This window comes from Netta rufina (genome assembly GCF_964035555.1).
Source record: "Netta rufina genome assembly, chromosome: 22".
Lineage (NCBI taxonomy): Eukaryota > Metazoa > Chordata > Aves > Anseriformes > Anatidae > Netta > Netta rufina.
In genome coordinates, this window is record NC_140146.1 from 3,645,343 (window position 1) to 3,664,589 (window position 19,247).

The 19,247-nt window shown below is 38.7% G+C and overlaps 1 protein-coding gene across 1 annotated transcript; it reads right to left on the reverse strand.

Annotated features, from left to right (window-relative positions):
• Positions 1-4,065: 4,065 nt before the first annotated feature.
• PDPN (podoplanin) lies at positions 4,066-17,430 on the reverse strand (the record flags this gene model as incomplete). Its single annotated transcript, XM_084300012.1, has 5 exons — positions 4,066-4,181; positions 4,690-4,728; positions 5,165-5,297; positions 5,907-5,992; positions 17,361-17,430. The coding sequence occupies 5 exons, from the start codon at positions 17,428-17,430 to the stop codon at positions 4,066-4,068; spliced, it is 444 nt and encodes a 147-aa protein (XP_084156138.1).
• Positions 17,431-19,247: the final 1,817 nt, after the last annotated feature.

A 19,247-nucleotide genomic window follows, 5' to 3' on the forward strand; every position in this document is an offset into this window, starting at 1 on the left:
TTTCTGTTCTTACAGTAAAAACAAGCCTTATGATGAATCATTGTCCTGACACCTAGAATTATAAATATTCATGCATCACATCATTACTTTCACAGTATACTACCCCTGTACATCTTTCTCACAGACACGAATATAAGGGGACAACTATGTTTATGATACTTTTTGGTGACATCTGGCATTTTCAGAGGAAGCCTGGTGCCTGCTTGTCTGTTAGGGAGAGCCACATTCATGACTCAAAGCCAAGCTGTGAAAGGGAACATTACTGTTACTAACAATAAAGGAATGAACATGATCAGGAATCAGGATTTTAAGTTAACAACAAGTGTTGATATATTGAATGTCATTCCTGGTGAATAAAAAATCTAACCTGGCCAGCTGGTCAAAGTATAGAGCTGATGTTTCCTGATGTGCTCACATTCATAGGAAGTCTCCTGACCTTGCGCCCTGATTCTGCAAGCACGTATACTGATCGTTCATTTCAGCTTATGGAGGTATTTGCCCTAGGACAATGTGCTGTTTGACTTCTTCCAAAGCAGAAAAGATCCCATCTTCCACATATATTCCACCAAAACAAACAAACAAAAAAATAACCACCAAACAGGTAGCTCGTGTTAAACCTACTGTTGAATTTCTAAACTAGTAATGGAAAGCTAAATAATCCAGGTCAGTGAAAGCTCAGCCCCAGCACACTGCTGTACTTTACATAGGAATGTAGACCTCTGCAATGATTTTTTTATTTTATTTTTTTTAGTTTATATTTCTAGAATACTTGTATCATGAAATTACAAAAGGGAATTAAATTACGAATTCTTCAATAGCATATAAATACGTAACAAAGCTTTTCACAAAGTCATTGTTTCTTGAAGCCTGATTGAGGCGGGATAGAATGTTCTACACTGGAGATTTCGCAGCAGCAAGGCAGTGTGAATCATCATAGGATTAAATGTATCAGTGCAGCAGCAGTTGTTGTTTCCTCTTGTTGGCAGAATAAGGGAAATTTAGGTCTTCTGATTCTTCAGAGCCCCTGCTTTCTCTAGTCATATACTGAGTGTTCTGTACTCCAGCTGATAATCAGAAGGGAATTTGTGTCTTTATGTTTTTACTGCTTCAGATCTATTACAGCACAATATATTTAATACTAAGCCTCCAGCACTGGAAGCCCCCCAGATTATATTTCAGTGGAGCATGGGCCGTCTGTTTAGGGATTGGTGTCACCTAAGATTAATAAGACTTTACCTTGAATGAAAGGGCAGTAATCATAGTACTGTGGACAGATTCTGGATGCATATGGTTTGGTATCTGAGGTTTCACTGCATAGGATTAGTACGTAAATGCAAAGACATGACAGATTCCTTAATGTACATGTAAGTTGCATCCTTGTGTGGGTACATATGTATTCAACACATGATAATCTCCACCATGTTTCATCAGAGCAGTCTTTCAAAGCAAGTTAAGGTGTACTTCCATTTCATTATAAATTGCCTGTCTGGATAGTGCTTGAGACATGATGGGAATAATTTATTCAAGGGGCAAGTCATTCCTGTGGAGAACTTTACATCAGAATCTTCCTTGATAAGGAAGAGAATGACTGTTTCAGGTGAGTTACTATCAGGAGTAAGGTGAGCACTTTGAAGATGATTGTATTTACTGACAGCAAGCTACAAACCAAAATCTTGTATACAAATATGCTTGATTTCTGAGACTAAAGGAAAGTCTAAACTCAGACTACAGGGAAAAAAAAAAAAGGCGTTTTTTTTTTAATAGATAGGACAGAAAAGCAGCCATATCTGGTAATCTAAGACTTTATATCTAGAGTGGAGTTCTTAGTATAGACCGGTCTGAAGATAAAGGTTACTAAAGCTTAACCTAACAAGATCCAAATGAAGGCTTTTCAGATGTATTCAAAGCTTATATTACTCAATAGAGATATTTACTAGTCTCTCGTCTTACTTTCTTCCTGCTTCTTTTACGGTTTATAAACTCATCATCCCCACCACATGAGCTTAAGAACAGTGCTAAAAGACTCTAAATTATTTTTTCTCATGTTTAGCTTTGATACAGATTAAATGTTTCAGTTGTTATCAAAATGTCAAATTTGTCAGAATTGACAAGACAAATAGCAAAGCTATTGAGGAAATTAAAAAGATAAAGAACAACTACTCTAAAACATGACATAATTTGCATTGTATTTTCTTCCAAAGATCAGATTGATATGAAAGTTCATGGCACAAGGAAGAAACAGAGAAACACATCTAGATAAATTGTTTAATACATATTGACCATATGGACTTTAATGATTTTTACACCAAACATTTAATGCCTTAGTTTAGAAAACACGATGCATTGCAGCCATTTGGCATGCAAAGCTTTTACTCTGAACTCTGCGTGTTCAGGTACTGCTGCACTTAATATGCCTTAGTGGAAAGCTGTAGAGTCCAAAAATGCTTTATACCTCACTAACATGCTCGGATCTAGTATCGGGCACATGTGATCAAGCAGGCTACCCTGCTGGAAAACGAGACAGTTATAAAGAAAACACATATACATTAATTCAAAAGCTTTTACACATCAGCTCTAAAGCGTGCTGAGTAACTGGTTAAAGTTGACCCATCAAAACTGGGTATTTTCCAAGCACCCTTTAATTCAGGATGTGTATTTCAATCCCTGTGTCTCTGCAACAAGAGGAGGCAGGAAATTCTTGTCGCAGCAGTCAGATGCACAAGCTTTCAGTTGGTAGGTCAGTTCCAGCTGGACCTATCACACTTTGCCACACAATAACATAAGTATCAACAGCAAAAAATCGGTATCAATAGTGGAAAGATTTTAGCTTCCAGTACCTAATGTTTTCTGGATTTGTATATAATTGTTTCTCTCTGAAGCAATTCCTTTTTTTTGGTAAGAAATTTCAAATCTTGCCAAACTATACGTTCACTAGATGAACATGCCATAAGCACTTAACCAGCCAAAACACTTGACAGAAAAGATTCTGGATGTATTTTTTAAAGAAATGCATAAAATGTGATGTGAAATAGTCTTTGCCAGCAGCATTTAAAATCAAGCTAGCATACATTACCTGCAAATCATATTTCAGATGTAAATGTTGTTGCTGCTGGAGTTTTTTCCTACTGAATGATCTTTTTTCATTCTTCTAGTAAACTCCTGGTTAATAAAAATCCTATGCAAATGTTCCATTTTCTGTAGTCTGTAGAAAATAGTCTTTGGGAGAGTTGTGTGGGATCCCCATAGATCTGGAATTCTTCAACCATATTTTCCATGGATCATCTTCTCACACCAATACAGGAATAGTCTTCAGTTCATATAAAGTAAGAAGCACTTGCTATGTATTTACTGGCATAGAATGGCTTGGTTGCTTTTTCAACTATTTTCAGGGCCTGTAAAGAAAAAGAAAGAAAAAAAAAAAAAAGGATGACATTTTATTGTTTTTCATGAAGTTACCCAAATGTTAGGTATGTGATCTGTTTTCCTCCCCTTGCCTGTCTTTCCCGTCACCTCTGTATTTCTCCTCCCAGTTCGTAATTTATTTTCTCCTATCCCTATTACTGGAAGTACTCGTTTACTGCCCACTGACTAATGCCAAGTGAACAGTATTTGTTAAATGCAATGTGGGTTTTTTGTTTGGTTTGTTTTTTAACTACTCTAAAATTTGTAAAGCATTTTTGATTGAGTGGCAGCAATTAATCTTATTGGTACTAGCTTCCATAAATATCCAGATTTTTAAGACAAAGATCATTTGTCAGTGTTCACATGTTGTCCAGCACTTCTAGAACTTGGTCCTTCAATTCTTTATAGTGAGCTTCATGTATGTGTGGTGTAAGCCAACCCCAAACTGCTACACCTGGCGAGGCATTATGAGAGCATGCATGCAATGTATGACAGATCTTTCTGAAGCACCTCAGAGGGGACTTAAAGCACTCACAGCATGTTGGCAGCTCTTACGGAACAGGTTACTTTTCACAAACTGGAAGTATTAGAAAGTTCAGAAGCTATTCCTGTGACCTTGCTCAGAAGATTCTGCTTATTTGAAAAGCCTGATTAACGAGTTACTTACGAGTACCTGCCTGACATCTTCCTTACAACAGCGATTATGATTCCTGCAAGGATTCCAACACCTACTATGATTCCAATAATTATTCCAACAAGTGCAATTGTTTCCAGACCACCTACGAGAAGAAATTGGGTATGTTAACTGGTTTCTCATGGAGACCATTGATAACAGAGGCTAGAGATAGAACTGACACTTTTCTGCTGCATCCCATTCCTTAGTGTAGGTTTTCTTGTTTCTTTTGAACTCTCCGGTAGATTTGGTAAGTTCAGCAGTTATTATTATTACTTTTTTTTTGCAGCATTTGTGCTAGATTGAAAATGTGCTGAAGTCACTGAGATGGTCTATTCTGTGCACTGAGACCTGCAAAGCCATTTATACAGTGATTCATAGCCTGTGTAGACTATAAGCCTGCAAATGTGCCTTTAGGCTGCAGGGCTCCACACTGATGTGATGAAAAGAGACAATGATCACGTGAACAGGAGGAGGCAGACCAGGGGGTGTACCATGGCTCCCCCCGACATTATTTTTAAGAATAGCATGGGCATAGCTAAAGCCTTCAAAAAGCGTATGAGCTGACAATTGAGCTCTCCCTTATATTTATAATCAATGATTTTGTTTAATACCTTTCTCAGTTTTCTCTGGTTGCTCCCCACCCAGTCCACCTGTAAAGTCAGAAAGAGAATAATTACTTAGGTGCTTTATACCAAGTTCTGCATCCCACTTTACAATGACATATCCAAGGAAAACTTCTAACAGCTGTGTCATAACGGTATGAGAGCTGTGTAATAGGTTGCTCTTTTGTTGGGATAGAGACTGAGCAAATGAAAAGCTCCTTGAAGTAACAGAAATATAAACTAAAATCTAAGGGAATGGTTATATCTAATATACACTAGTGGATTTAAGTTAGATTAGATTATGTCGTTTTGGCATGGAAACTTGTACAAAATCTGTTTAGTACAGTTCTTTAATTCTGGAATTGAATTTGCATTTGAGAATAGCTTAAACTTGGTATTTGAATTTTCCAGATATACATGTATGTTTAGTAGAGGATATAAGACTGCAATGTATTAAAATGGAAAATGAAATATATTTTTTTACCATCAACACTTTCAGTGTTAAGTTCATTGTCTGTAGAATTGTCACTGTCTTCAGGCAGGACAAATGCACTTTCTGTGGTCATTAGTTGTCCAAACTCCAAGAGATTTGTTACACTGTGTAGACTTGTGGGCAGCTAAAAGAGTTGGGGGAAAAACAGAGGGGAAGAAAACCACAGTATGTTCAGTGTCAGTATGCATTGAAATGTCTTGATCTGCCAAGTGCCCTGAACATGAATTTCTAGCCATCGCCTGTCATCTTTGTGTCCCTTATGAAGAGTGACAAAACCCAAAGCAAGCTAATTTGTCCTTCCTGACAGAGACTTTATAGGTCAGATGAATTCTCAACAGGACTATAAAAGTGCAGAAGACTGCAGAAGGTTGCAGACCGGCCTCTTCTTTTTGTTTTTGTGGTTTTGTGTTGTTTTTTTTTTTTGTTTCTCTGATTGTTTGTCAGTTTGGTTTCACAGGAGCTAACGGAGAGATAGGAAGTTAGAAGAGGCAAATGGCAATAAAGAAGCAGGTTATGAACGCTTTCTGCAGCACACGTGAACTGCCAAAAATGTTTTCAGCTTTGTCGCCTTCAACCTACTTGCTTGCAAAGCAAAAGCATCAGCATATGGTCTTTTTCATTTTATAACTCAGAGTTTTTCTCTATAATTTATGATTGTTTGAAATCTAAGCAATGAGTCAAAACTGTGAAATCAGGGTAATGGAAAGCAACCTTTATTTAGACTGATACTCACCAGGGTTGGTGATTCTTCAAACTCTGTGTCATTTCTGTCTTTGAAATCAATTGTTGCACTTTCTTCTCCTTCTAGAATTGCACTTGCTAAATGAAATTTTAGAAAATAAGTTAGGATTTTACTTGATAGTTGCATGTTCTGGCTACTTTCACATCTAAATTATTTTAAACATGATATATCTAGGTGGCACTCAATCTGCCTACCTTTGCACTTGGGCTTGCACAATTATTTGGACTAACCTTCTGGCTTTGTCTATATTCTTACACAAAGCCATAGGACAGAACTTAAGCATGTATCATGTATAGTGTTTCTGTGTTGTGCCAGGATTGAACACTAAACACTTTTTCCAAGGGAAATTTTTCTTCAATAGAAGTTATCCCCTCCATACAGGTGAATGCAACTGCTCCATACTTCAGGTATTAGCATATGTATCCTGATGAATTACTTTAAGCATCTTTGCTTTTCTAAAGTAGTAAGAGCTTTCTCCCATCTTTCAGCATAGTCCCAGCCACCTTTATTTTTTAGTACTACCATTAATGTTTATGGGTATAGCTGTAGTTTAAAAAATATTACTACACGTGAGAGGTTTTTTAATGTTGCAAACCATATCTGCTGTGACTCTAATTGTGTGTTTTTGGTTGTTGTTGTTTTTGTTTGTTTGTTTGTTTGTTTTTAAGTCTCATTTTTTATTCTAGACCTATATGTCATCTGTACTCTTTGGTAGAACAAACACTTAATTTTGACCTAAATCGTTTCTCACAAATATGGCAAAATATCATCAATAGGGAAAATGAGACATAACAAGGTAGAACACAAAAAATATGTGTACATGAAGATAACTGGCAGTTATCAAGAAAATGTTGGAAGTACACAAATCACTTGACTAAGTTGCATGCTGACTCACAAAACCATGACCATGCACATTATGATGTTAGTGTAGCGTGATGTTTATTGGGAGTTTTTAATTCACCATGACTGTAAAACTAGGAGGTGAAGCTGCTTGTTTTTCTGTTGCCTGGGGCATGAGACTTCTGCTAATTCCAGATGCCAGTGTTTAAATTTAAGCAAAGAGCTAATAATAGATAGACACTCTCCTGAGCAAAAACATCAGGCATAAAAACCTAACGCTTCTGGGTAGTTATTTCCTGGATTCAAATTTTGCACCAAACTTTTATTTCAACAACTGGGGCAAAAGTCCAAACTCATTTTATCAACCCAGTTTATCAGTTCACACTTTTTCAACATAATACTGATCTACTGTAAGGAAATATTGCAAGGGTAGCTAAAGGTTATGTGAACGAGAGCCGTGTTCATTCCCTTCAAGCAGCAGAGAGATTTGCAGGGAGAGGTGTTGGAGAAAACCCTGGATACTCACCCATCATTTACCTGTGGTGTACATAAGGTAGCCATTGTCAGCTGCAAATAGGTTAATTATGAATAAAATATCTAATCCTTTTTTTGTTTTGCAAGGTAGTTCATACCATAGCATTTTTGCTGTTGAATAGAATTGGTTGTTACAGTACTCGTCATACCTCTGTGTTTGGAAAAGTCAGTAGTGCTGGAGAGTCGTCTCAGGGAGGGGAATGACAATATTCACAAGTTATTTAATAAGAGGATTTTACTGTGCAATTTTATTATTAGAAATCTTATGAGAAAAAATCATGAGCTGCCTATTGTTTAATTAAGCACTAAGCACTGTTTCTACTATTTTCTCCTATTTAGTGACCTGAAAACATCCTCACCTCTTCTGCATTTGAATGTAGACTATTACTGACTAATTAGACCAGTTCTGAGTAATTAGACTATTCCTGTTTCTTATAAAAGTCTTTAATATTTATATCTCTAAATGCATTACACTTACGCTGTATTTGATTTAGAGGCAACTAAGCAGAATTTTTGTTCTGTGGCTGAAAAATTGGAAAGAATGGGCATTTTACCGTGTCAAAATGAGAAAAAGTTAAAGTCAATTTCTATCAGCTGTACATATAATCACTTGGGAATTATTTTTCTTTTGCTTGAGTTCCATTTAATCTTTATTCAATTTCCAAATGCCTTCTTTAAATGTAAAATGTTTCCTTTTTAAAGGAAACATTTCATGCAGAAGATGAGTGACCTGACATTAAAATAAATAAGTAAATACAATCTCCATTTCCATTTGCCACTGAATTCTATTGGAAACTTGCAAATATTTTCCTCGTTCCCAAAACTAGTATTTAAACCAAATTATTTTGTCATCCATCTCTAGCAATACAAGAGCTTTGTCCCTTCCCCAAAATACTAAACACTGATCTAAACTTAGATTTCTAAATCCGTATTTACTTAAGTAATAAGAACGTTATATTTTGTATCTTTATTTATAAACCTGAATACAGATACACTTTCTATTTAAGAGCCAAAAGAAGGATGTGAAAATAGTACTTTAGGCACTAACAGATGAAGAAAGTGTATTCATGTTATGCCAACATGAAGCCTAATATAGCTGGCTAAATAAGCCAGCCAGACTCCAAGAAATGCCCTTATAATTCATGGAACTACAAGAACAGGACAGGGTCTTCATTATACTGTAAAAATAATGCTTTCATCGTTTTTGATCACAAGCATAAAGAAAGGGGCTTTACTTCCAGGCGTGTTCATTAGCCATCTAAAATATCAGGCCATTTTAAGGTATGGCACTACTCGATAATCCTCAGGCTTGGTTTATACAGTAAAGCCTTTAAATTAGAATATTGGGATTATGGTATGTACATGTTAAATGTAAAGAAAGAAATTGCAGTTGGGCTAAACAACATGAATTGTATGCATCAGGTAAGTTTGTGATCCCAGGCAGAACTGAAAAAATCATTTATTCACTAGTGACAAAATAAGCACAGATGGAGAAAACCAATTACCAGAGAAAAACCCCAGATGGAAAGTGAAATAAGTTTAGTGTGTTAAAAACAAGCAGCTCACTCAGGGAAGCTAATTATACCCTTGGCAAGGCAGTAGCTCTCAGCCCTGAAGAATTACCTGACAGTGAAGGCAGGAAAGGAAACGGTGTCATAGAGCAAAGGTGCAGAGAACTAGTGAACATCACAAAATATCAGGAAAATAATTATTCTTTGTGTGGTTAAGCTATTGAAGGTTCTTGGCGACCAACAGCGTGTAGGAAATCTATTTCAGCACATTTCCCTCAGGATACAGTCACTGACGAAAGGTAATGGCCCAGATTGATCTGACCTAATTTTAGGTTCTTATGAATTTGCTTAAATAAGGTCTGTGTTTGCCCTTCTCTTACAGTCCGTAAAGAAAGGTAAATACTTCCAGAGGGTGATTCAGCTCTCCTGAGATTTGGGGCATACTCTGGAAGTTCTTCTCTTAACTGTACAGGGAAACTAGAATATTAAGGGAAACTTCCATATTAACTTGCTAGCACTCACAGATTGACCTAATTTCTACCAATATGTGGGTCTTGTTCCAACCCTGCCCACCCTGAATAATACTGCCTTAAAGGCGAGGTCCTGTGTTTGCTGGAGAGTGGTCCCTGCATTGTATTTCCAGGTTTGTTTTCTGGACAGATGTGGTCTAGATGGTGGTGTGTAGTTAAACACTGCTGAGCTGTCATCAGAAGGCTGGGAGCTGATTTGTAATCACTGGATTGCATTTGTAGGAAGGGACAGCAGGTACCGGACAGCTCTGTCAGAGAAAGCTGCAGTAAGCTCAAGGCCAGACAAATACTTGCAAACTGAAGCTAGATAAACTGAAAGCAGTGTTGATTTGTTTTGAACTTTGCGGATTCTAAGATGCTATAGCATATTGAAAGGGAGGTGATGGACTCTGGCACCTTACATGAAAGAGTAAAAGCAGTGAAAAAGGCTAGCTTTCTCAGATGCCTTTGCAAGAACAAGCCAACATTGGTTGCTTGACTGTAACAAGCAGCCCTTTGATTTCAAATCAATACAGTGTGTGGAGGGAGAATTAAGGGGAGGGCGAAAACAGCACCGGGAAAAGGCATCTGGATTTAACTTCAAGCTTTCCAAGTTTTAAAGTTTTTTTTTTTTTTTTTTTTTTTTTTTTTTAAATATTTAAATGAAATTTGAGAGAATCTACTAGATATGAAACTTCTTTCCCTCTACCCAGGACAAGGCATATATACCAAGAGAATGTCAACGTAAATGTGTCTGTGCTTTATTCATTGGCTTCATCTGATGTGGGCCAAATGTAGCAAGAGCCATAGGGTTAAGTACTGCTTCTGCAAATGTTCTTATCAGTACCTTACAGGGGGCTGTAAATAAAAACATTGCCTCACAGTGCTGGGTTTGTCTGCAGACACTGCTGTGGCCTCTTCTGTTTGCAGCCATACGTTGCTGCGGATGGGAATTAATCATTGCATCTCTTTCTGCCCAAGTTCCAGCTGGGTGCATTTCAGTTCAAAGTCCCCAGCTGCTATCAGGCTGCAACTTCTCACACTGGGAAAAAATCTGATGTCCTTAAAAGTTTAATACTGCTTTGAAAACGTTGTGCGGGTAAGCATCCCATGACCCACTTAGGGAAAGATGAGCTCACTACTCATTGTTATTCATAGAGCGACAGTTTACTAGAAAAACCTCTTAGGGTTGCTTTCAAATCACAGTGGTTGTGCTGGAAAGGAGAGTGAGTTGTAAAAATGTTGTCAGTTAGCATTTCTTTCAGGTATCTCCAAAAACAACAAAGATACTTTTGAAGAAGAAGAATGTTGGAGGATCTCCTTTCTTTCCCAGCAGTCTGAGTAAACCCAGATGCAAAGGCAGTTTTAAGCCAATATTTTAGCTTTGTCCTTGAGGTAGGAAGCCCTCAAAATAGACTGTTTCCAGCTCTGCAGTATGACAGAATTCTTACCAGTAGGTAAAAATTGCTAACTTTAAAGGGTTCCCTCTAGTAAGAGCTGAAAGAGTTTTTATTGTTCCTTTCACCTCTGCTCCTATTAAATACATATATATATGTTTTCAGTTATTCTAAGTTTAAAACTGTCAAACAATGGTTTTGATTTTAAAATCCAAGTTTATTTTTACCCATACCTTATCCATTATCTCACTACTGGAATCTTGTTCAGTTGTAGTTCAGTGGGAACTTCTGTTCCTGGTGGTGGGAGCTTAACAAAAATGTGTAATTTCATAAGGTATCTTCCTTCTGAATACATAATTTCTGAGTGGTAGTATTGTAGTTTTCAAATACAGTTCTGTTTTCTGTTGTTTGGCTTCATCTTCATTTTAAATGTACTCCAAATACAGAAGTACCTACCTCCCAGACTTCAGCAATTTACTTTACTTCCCCACGTAGTTTTCTATTAATTTTCTTTCATTGTATTTCAGAGTTTGTTGTTGTTGGTTTGGTTAGTTTTAAAGCATATAGAAGAGCATATAGAAAATTTGAAAATTTGAGTTTTTGAAGAACAAAATATACTGGGTTCTCTTTATTTGCCTTCTGAGTTTTGAGCATCTGGACAGTTAAAATTTTCAGATTTTGCAAAGCAAAGGAGTTCCTCAATGTGAGATCTGCAATTCTAATTTGCAAGTGTGGCTCCTGCAAAATTCATTGCATCTGCAGTGTCCTCAGAACTTTGCACCTTCGGCCCATTTGGGGCCACAGCACTGATGTGTGTTTTTTTTTTTTTCCTGTTATTTTTTTCTGGAACTTGGATTAGTGTGTTATGCCCTTATAGAGAAATGTCCTGAAATATGTTTAAGTGCTTAGACTTTGTACTGTTCAGGAGAAAGTACACACTAACAAAATCCTGGAGTGCTTATTGCTGCTTCCCTATGCAAAGCTGGACAGGCTTTGCTTTTTGTAGGGGAGGAAGCTGGATGACAAAAATACTGTGAACTTAGGCAAGTGCCTGCCAGCTGAAAACTCATCTATGATACCCAAGAAAGGATTTAGTTAAACCTTATTTAGAGCATGATTGACTTTGTTCGTCTATTCTGTGTGGCTCATGATGACAACGTTTTGCTGAATTTTCAGAACCATTTCCTTTGGTCACCACACCCTGCTGCAGCTGGTTTCTATTGCTGTGACTGGGTTAGCCAGAGGAACTAAGCCAGAGTTTAAATCTACAGTGCAGAGTAGCAAGGAAACCCTCAGCTGTCTCTAAAGTAAATCACATCTCTGAATGCTGCAAAATATTGTACATTGTCTATACGTGGATACCCTCAGGAAGGCAAAACAAAAAATGCATTTTAACCCGGGCAGATGTAAAGGAAAATCAGCTGCACTTCGTGTGCTTACTACACGTATGTGACCCACAACCAAAGTTATGAAACAAAGCCACAGGAGGAAAAGGTGGTAACTTACTAAGCTTTTTCTATTATGATAAAAATGCCCACAAAGCTGTGGTTAAGGAGAACAATATCTAACTCCATTATGGGATATTTCTTTCTAAGTTATTCGCGTAAAACTAAGTCTTCTAAGGCTTCTGGTTTTAATAACGTTGCTGTGTCACTCTGATTGTCCACTAAGTACGCTGACCTCAGAGTTGCTCTCTCATGAACCTGTCTAAAAAACCACTTTCTTAAGGATGATTTCTGCTGCCCTACAACCAACCACAAGGTTGCCCTGCAGCAGTCTTACAAGCAATTTTCTGTTTCCTGAGCAGTAAAGGTGTGATGGGGGCAACAAGACTGGAGGTATGAGATCAGGGTGAGTCTCTTTTGGATCATCCTGTGCATGGCACCTAAAACTGCAGTACTGCAGGACTGTGTATCATGGCAGGGCTGGAAGGGGAGGAGCGTTGGGGCTGGGACACTCCAAGGGACCTCAGGTTGACAAGGAGAAAAGTACAGAATTTCATGCAGTGGATCGACAAATTTTACTGGGTATGCCGCAGAAAGCAGACAGTCTGTGTCCAAATATAGTGGTCTCTGAATACAGATGAAAGGAATTAAGAAATTACTTTGGATACAGTAATAAAAGAATCTTTTTCTCTGATTCACTTCCTGCCAAAAACTCTGAGGCTGTAGCTGTCCCCTCATACAGCTGCCAGCTCGAGGAAGCTACTTCCTGCGGTGGTTTATCACAACCATCACGAAGGTTGCTAACCCCTTAGATCTGTCAGCGGAACTCTTTGTGTGATCATTTCCTAACTCATTTCTTTGAAATATGGATGCTAAACGCTAGAACTGGAAACTGGTTGGCCTTTAATTTAGTTCACAATGGTTCTTGGCTAGTTGCTATGGATTGCCACACAGTGTAACGTTGCCAGCAAGCAAGAGCCATTCAAGTATGTTTAGTCTGACATTCATCCTAACTAATAATACACAAGCTAATATTTGGATGGGTTTTATAGTCATAAAAACATTTTAATACGTATTTGGAATGAAGTATATCCCCTTTAGACATATAGCAGCAGCTCGTGTACTACTCAGGTCCTGCGAAGAAATTGCCTGCTTGCCCGAAATGAGGTGCACAGCTGAATTGTACCCTTGCAAAGGATTTTTGATACAATTTATGCTGGATGTTGTAGTCTCTAAAATCAACAAATACAATGGTGGACAAGCACAGGACAATCATAAAGCAACAGGAGAACGTACACAGCACCAGTTTGTTTCCTTTAAGTCTTTGGCCAGGCATCTGAGACAGTGAGTTGGAACTAAATCATAAATTTGTCTAATAATTTTTCTCATTTTTCTTTAAACTTCCCAGCGCCCCTGTATCCTAATTGTGTGTTTTGTTACCAAATAGCACGGAGCAAGCTGCGCGCCACCCAGCTAAAGGAGCTGTGCTGCTGCCTGAACTCGAGCTGAGGATGGGGTTTGTGTGCCCGCAGAGCAGTGGAGGCCGCCTGGAGGCTGCCTGCCTGCAGCATGGAGCTGGGATGCAGGGGCAGAGCAGGACCTGGCAGCATCTGGGTTCCATCCTGTAGTCCCTGACCGCACTCAGACAAAAAGCAAACAAACCAACACAACAAACAACTGAGACAGAGACTTTATGTTAGAGCTGGGCAAACAGTAGTTATGTCTGTGGTACGCATGTATGGTTTGCCTCAAATGACACAAGGAGGAAACACTGGGTGCTTCTGTCAGAGGCCACAGCCTGTACACTGTGGGCTAACCTTGCTTTACTATTTTTTGATTATCTGTTAATATGTTCTTTTATCTCTCTAGGTTGTCAGCTGCTTATATTACTGTAGATGGTTTAGAAGTGCTAGATCTAGGGTAAATGCATGGTTTCAGTGGAAGCTATTGAATTACAGGAGCTGAGAATCCAGCCTCTGTTTCCCGTTTTTACTGTGCCACCTGAGTTAATGAAAGGCCCACTTGTGAGCTTTTAAATATGACCGTTTCCTTTCTGTACAAAATTACACAGATTCAAAAACTGAACTCCTAGGTTTTGAGAAATAGATGCACAAGCATCCCTGCTTTTCCAATGAAAAAACTGCTCTCTGCTGATCTTTTTACCAAGACGCTGCAATGTGCACTCACTAATTTGCAGGCCCACTAACTGAGATTCGGTGAGATGTTTCTGTGGTAATTAAATCTTGGGTATCGGATATGTACAGCTAGATTCATATCCTGCTAACGTAGTGGTTGAGGCACATACAGAGGCACGCAGATGTGTGCTCATCCACGATGCAGCTGGATGCAGGGTGGAAGTCCTGCGTGCTCCATCGGGACAGAAGAGCTGGAGCAGGCAGTGCGGTGGGGCAGCAGGCCTAGGGGAAAGTCTCCTGGGGCATTTATGGAGCAGCGATTGTACATATGAAGAGTAGACGTTAAAGTCATGGTTTATTTGCTCCAATAACTGAAAATACCACAGGCACAAACCGAGCTTTTCATTCCCGTTTGCGCTCACATGCGTTTTGGTTGTTCGCTTTACCTCTTACCTGCAATTATGGGATTTGTTTTTTCAGAAGAGTTTAGAGGTGCCTAACTTCACTGTTTAGCTTTACTACTGAACTGGCAGTGGCAGCTGGGTAGATCAAGATATATTTGGAAAAACCTTTTCTTGCAATTTCTCAATCCTAGTTTTTGATTTTGAAACATTTAGAAAGCTTTGTAGACTTCTGTGGTTGACTGTAAACTTCAATTTCCTTTCTTACCATGTAAAAACCTTTTCATCTTGATTACCCTACCTGTCCATGTGCTAACCTTGAGACCAGACCAAATGTAAAGTAGTATGACCTAGCATAGACCTGCTTTATTTTGAGGCTTGCATAAGGAGGCATTATTTAGTATTTGCCTGTGGTTAAGATCAGGCACACGTACAGTTGATGCAGCTCAAGTGACATGTGGAAACTTGTTAACAATCATCTTAATTTTTGTTCATGTTATGTGACAGCCCGTAGAGTAATCCTCTTATCCGCAATGATACTTGCACCATAGGAAAGGTTTCAAGGCAGGAAATGTGTTGCCTGTAAAACATTCATTGGAATACTTGTGCTTTTCATCATGTGATTAACGCTGTGCCCAGAAAGATTTTAGGCTAACTTCCATTTCATTTCTTTTGATCCTGTGTGCTAAGCTTTGCCTGAGGTTTTTATATGCTGAACAGGATCACAGAAAGACAAATGTGTATCTCCTAGTCATTCAAAAGGAAATGCTTCAGTTTAAAAATTCATCAGGTTGTGTAGGGCGCTCAGGGCTGTCCTTGGGTGGTAAGTATGACCAAATACTTGGCTGGTTCAGTTAGGATTTAAATCAGGAATGGATAATACAAAGTTAACGTGAATGCGTTTGTAAAGTAGACAGTGAGGTAAGATTTGTTCTTAGGTTTTCTTTCTGTATTTCTGCTAATTTCTGTCATTAATTTTATTTGGAAGCTCACATATAAAGAAGGAAATGAATTAATTTTCTTCTTTTCCACATCTGTATTGTATTTTATCCTTCACAGCTTTGTTCTGTATTGATTTATGACCCAGTTAAAAGAGCTTTATCCTTTCTGTTGGAAACCAAGTTACTGACTTTGGGATCAGAAATTCCTGTTAAGATTTCCTAAGTTTGTGCTACTCTTAACAGAAATCTTCTGCTTAAAATGCTTTAACTTTTTTGGGTTGTGGGATTTCAACCTGATCATTGCTGGGCTCCTTAACTCAGAGTTGAGAGAAAATATCCTTAAAACCTCCCCAAAAGCCTTAAGATGGAAGATCTCTTTTCTTGGAGTTCTGCTATCCTAGAAACTGCTTACGATAATTCTGCAAAATGGTGGTTTCTTTTTGTCTCCTTGTTAATGGCTGTAAATTTGGGGATATGTAATACTGGTGCTTGCTAAGGACCAGCTAGCTGGGAGATGATGATTTGAGCCTTAAGTTTCTAGGACGGAGAAAAGCAGTATTGGGGATTTGACTAACGTTGATCAGTTTTAGATTTTCTGTGAAATTTTGGAGTGTAACTCCAACCTTTGAGACACAGAGAACAGCAGGAATGCCAATTAAGTCACAAGCCAACATCTACACATCCTGCATATCGATACAGCCATTATCTCCAGCAGAAGGATACCGGTTGGCACCAGGCTAAAATCAGGCCATATCCCAAAATCCAAGTCAGAGAAGAGAATTTATGCTTCGGAAAACTAGTGGGTTGAGTTTCGGGTCGCTGTGTTCAGAGAACTGATACCAGGAGCAGGCAATGCCCGTGTCCTGCAGCAACACTTGCTGGTTTCACCACCGCGGGCATGCTGTCTGCACAGGCGTCCCCTGGGCCCGTTGCCTGATGGCCAGCTCATTCAGACTGAGTCAAATGCTAACCAGACTGAACTTGAATGTGCTGTTCCTGGAATCAAGTACTGTTCGGGACAATTCTCATTACTGTCAGTAAATCACTCTTTGCTTTATCTTTAGTAAGACTTAAAATCTATTACATTTTGAAGTCTATTTGGTATTTTTCTTATAAAATACAAAAGAAATAGTTCACGAAATTAACTTTTCCTGGGTAGATATATAACATTTCTCAAATCTGTCTTAGGTAATAATTCTTCCTCTTTTAGCTTCCCTTGCTTAAGTATATTGCCTATGGCCAACGTATTACTAGCAGAATTCTTGATAAGGCTTTAGTTCCAAGCTGTGGTAATGCCTCTAAGCCCAGAAGTTAAACTCTTGAATGGAAAGATTTATAGATGACTTTCATAGCAGGCAGTTTCACCATCAAAATATCTGTTATAACTAAATTACTGCTTGCAGTCTTCTCTGCATATTTTATATGGTGAAACCGAAGACACTTCCAAGGGCTGCTGATGTAATGTTTTTGCTGGCTGCTTCCAAACTACTCCTTCCCTCGCACAGACGCATAGAAGTCTTTTCTAATAGAGCACAACTCTGACCATCTGAAAACTTTTGATGTGCCTCTTTCCTGCTACACCATAGTATACACTCAATGGTAGCGTAAGAATTAAAAGGAAGAGTTTTATAAACAGGAGAGAGCAATTGTATCGCCTATTAGTAAGCACACAAACTGTTAAATTAAAGGAAATCACTGGAAATAATTTTAAACAAAGTTTTTTTTTTCTTACCTTCTTCAGCAAGTGCTATGAAAGGCACGCTCCCTAGAATGAAGATGAAGAATTGAACTTTAATAAACATCTTTCCTCGGCTTAGAGAAGAGCTTTCCACTTCTGAGACCAGATGGATTTAGATTCTGATAAGTTCTTTAGAGGCGGGTGAGAATTGAGAGTGCAAAAAGAAGTCACTGCAAAAACTACTTTGGTATTCCAAGTATTCCTTTAGCTGCTGTTGCTAAAGGGGGAAGGTTTTCCCAGATGATAACTATACAGCTAGAGCAAAGGATCTGAGTGGAGTCAGCATTTTTTTGTTTAGCCAAGGGGTGGGAGGGGAGCGTGCCTAAGGTGGTCTCAAAAAGAAGAGCCAGACCCGCCCTCTGCACTCTGTTTGGTCAGTACCAAAATTATGAACTCAGCCCAGGTTTAAAGTTACAGGAGCTGTCGTGGCTTTGAGAAGACTTTTATTTAGCAAAGGGGGGAAAGGGGACTTAGGCAGAGCGAGGTGTTCAGGGAGTTCCCTCCCTTCTGCAAACTCTCCTTAAAAATATTTAAGGGACAATGCTAAGTATATTTTTCCTGTTATTTCCAGCAGTGAATTGATGTTTTATTTTATTTCAAAGTGTGCCCCTCTGTTTATATAAGTAAGTTTGGTAATGAATGTGCTTTTAGAGATACTGAAATAGTTTTAGGACAGGGTGTTTAATTCTGTAGTAAATACTGACTGAATCTTTCTGCACGTCCAAGTCTCTTTCAGCTTGTGTCCTCAAGTGCCATGCTTGCTGTGCTCTAGCATTTATCTTTGCCCACAGGTTTCCAAGCCTGGGAGTTCTAATTTCACTCACGAGGGATAGAGGATTTCTCCTTTCCATGTGTAGCTATCAGTAGGACAGCTGAACAATTGTCTGTACAGTGCTGGTTACTCTTTTCTGGTAAACATTTTGTGCGTCAGCATCAAGATGCACATATGCAAGACTAGATGATTGCTCTAGAAACATCTGTAACAGATGCTGAATACTCTGCTCTTGTGTAGGCAAGGACTGCAGCACAGGGACTGGGGGTGAAGCAGGACTCTGGCAGTAATGCTTTGTATTAATCCTTTTCTGAAACTTGGGCAAGTAATAATCTACTAAACCACGTCTATTATTAAGAGATGTTGTGAGTTTTAATCAGCCCTCACATGGAAGCTAAATACACCAGTGTTCCTCCTGGCTGGGTGGCAGCCTCTTCTGCTCCCTCAGGTTCTGTACCTTGGTGTCCTGCAGCGCTAGGACACCAGTCCATGAAGCCTGGCAGCTGACATGCAGATCTGTTTCCTTTCTACTGACAGAGGGGGAGGAGGTAACCTCTGCAGAAGGATGGAGCAGACCTGTGGGAGAGGTTTTAACTTGGAGGAGGAAAAAAAAAAAAAAAAAAAAAGAGAGAAAAGAAAAATAAATGAAAACAAAACAACCACATAGCTAGGTTATTTATGAGAATGGAATGCTTAGATTCCTATATGCATTTTCAGAAAGAAAAGTGATCGTGATACTCTGTGACAAAAAAACTGGAACAAACCAGTGGCTGTTCGTAATGATTAGTTCAGATTCTCATCAGGAAGAAGAAGAGGGTCTTTTTAAATTTCATCCCATTTTTCTCAAAGGTACTCTGAAAACAATTCATCTTTATAGTTATTCATATAAATAAACTTGTCCCAGGTGTATGAGTGGCCCTTTCTAAAGAACAAGCTATTAGCTGAATTTCTTTCTTTGCACAGCTCTGCATGCTGAGCCCAGCACTGGAGCTCTTGGGCTCTCAGAAATCAGAGACTTCCAAGTTTTAGCTCCTTTCTGGTCCAGCCCACTCCTCAGAAAAATTTAGATAAATTCATAAAATAAGTGCAAAAAAGGGAAAGAATGCCCA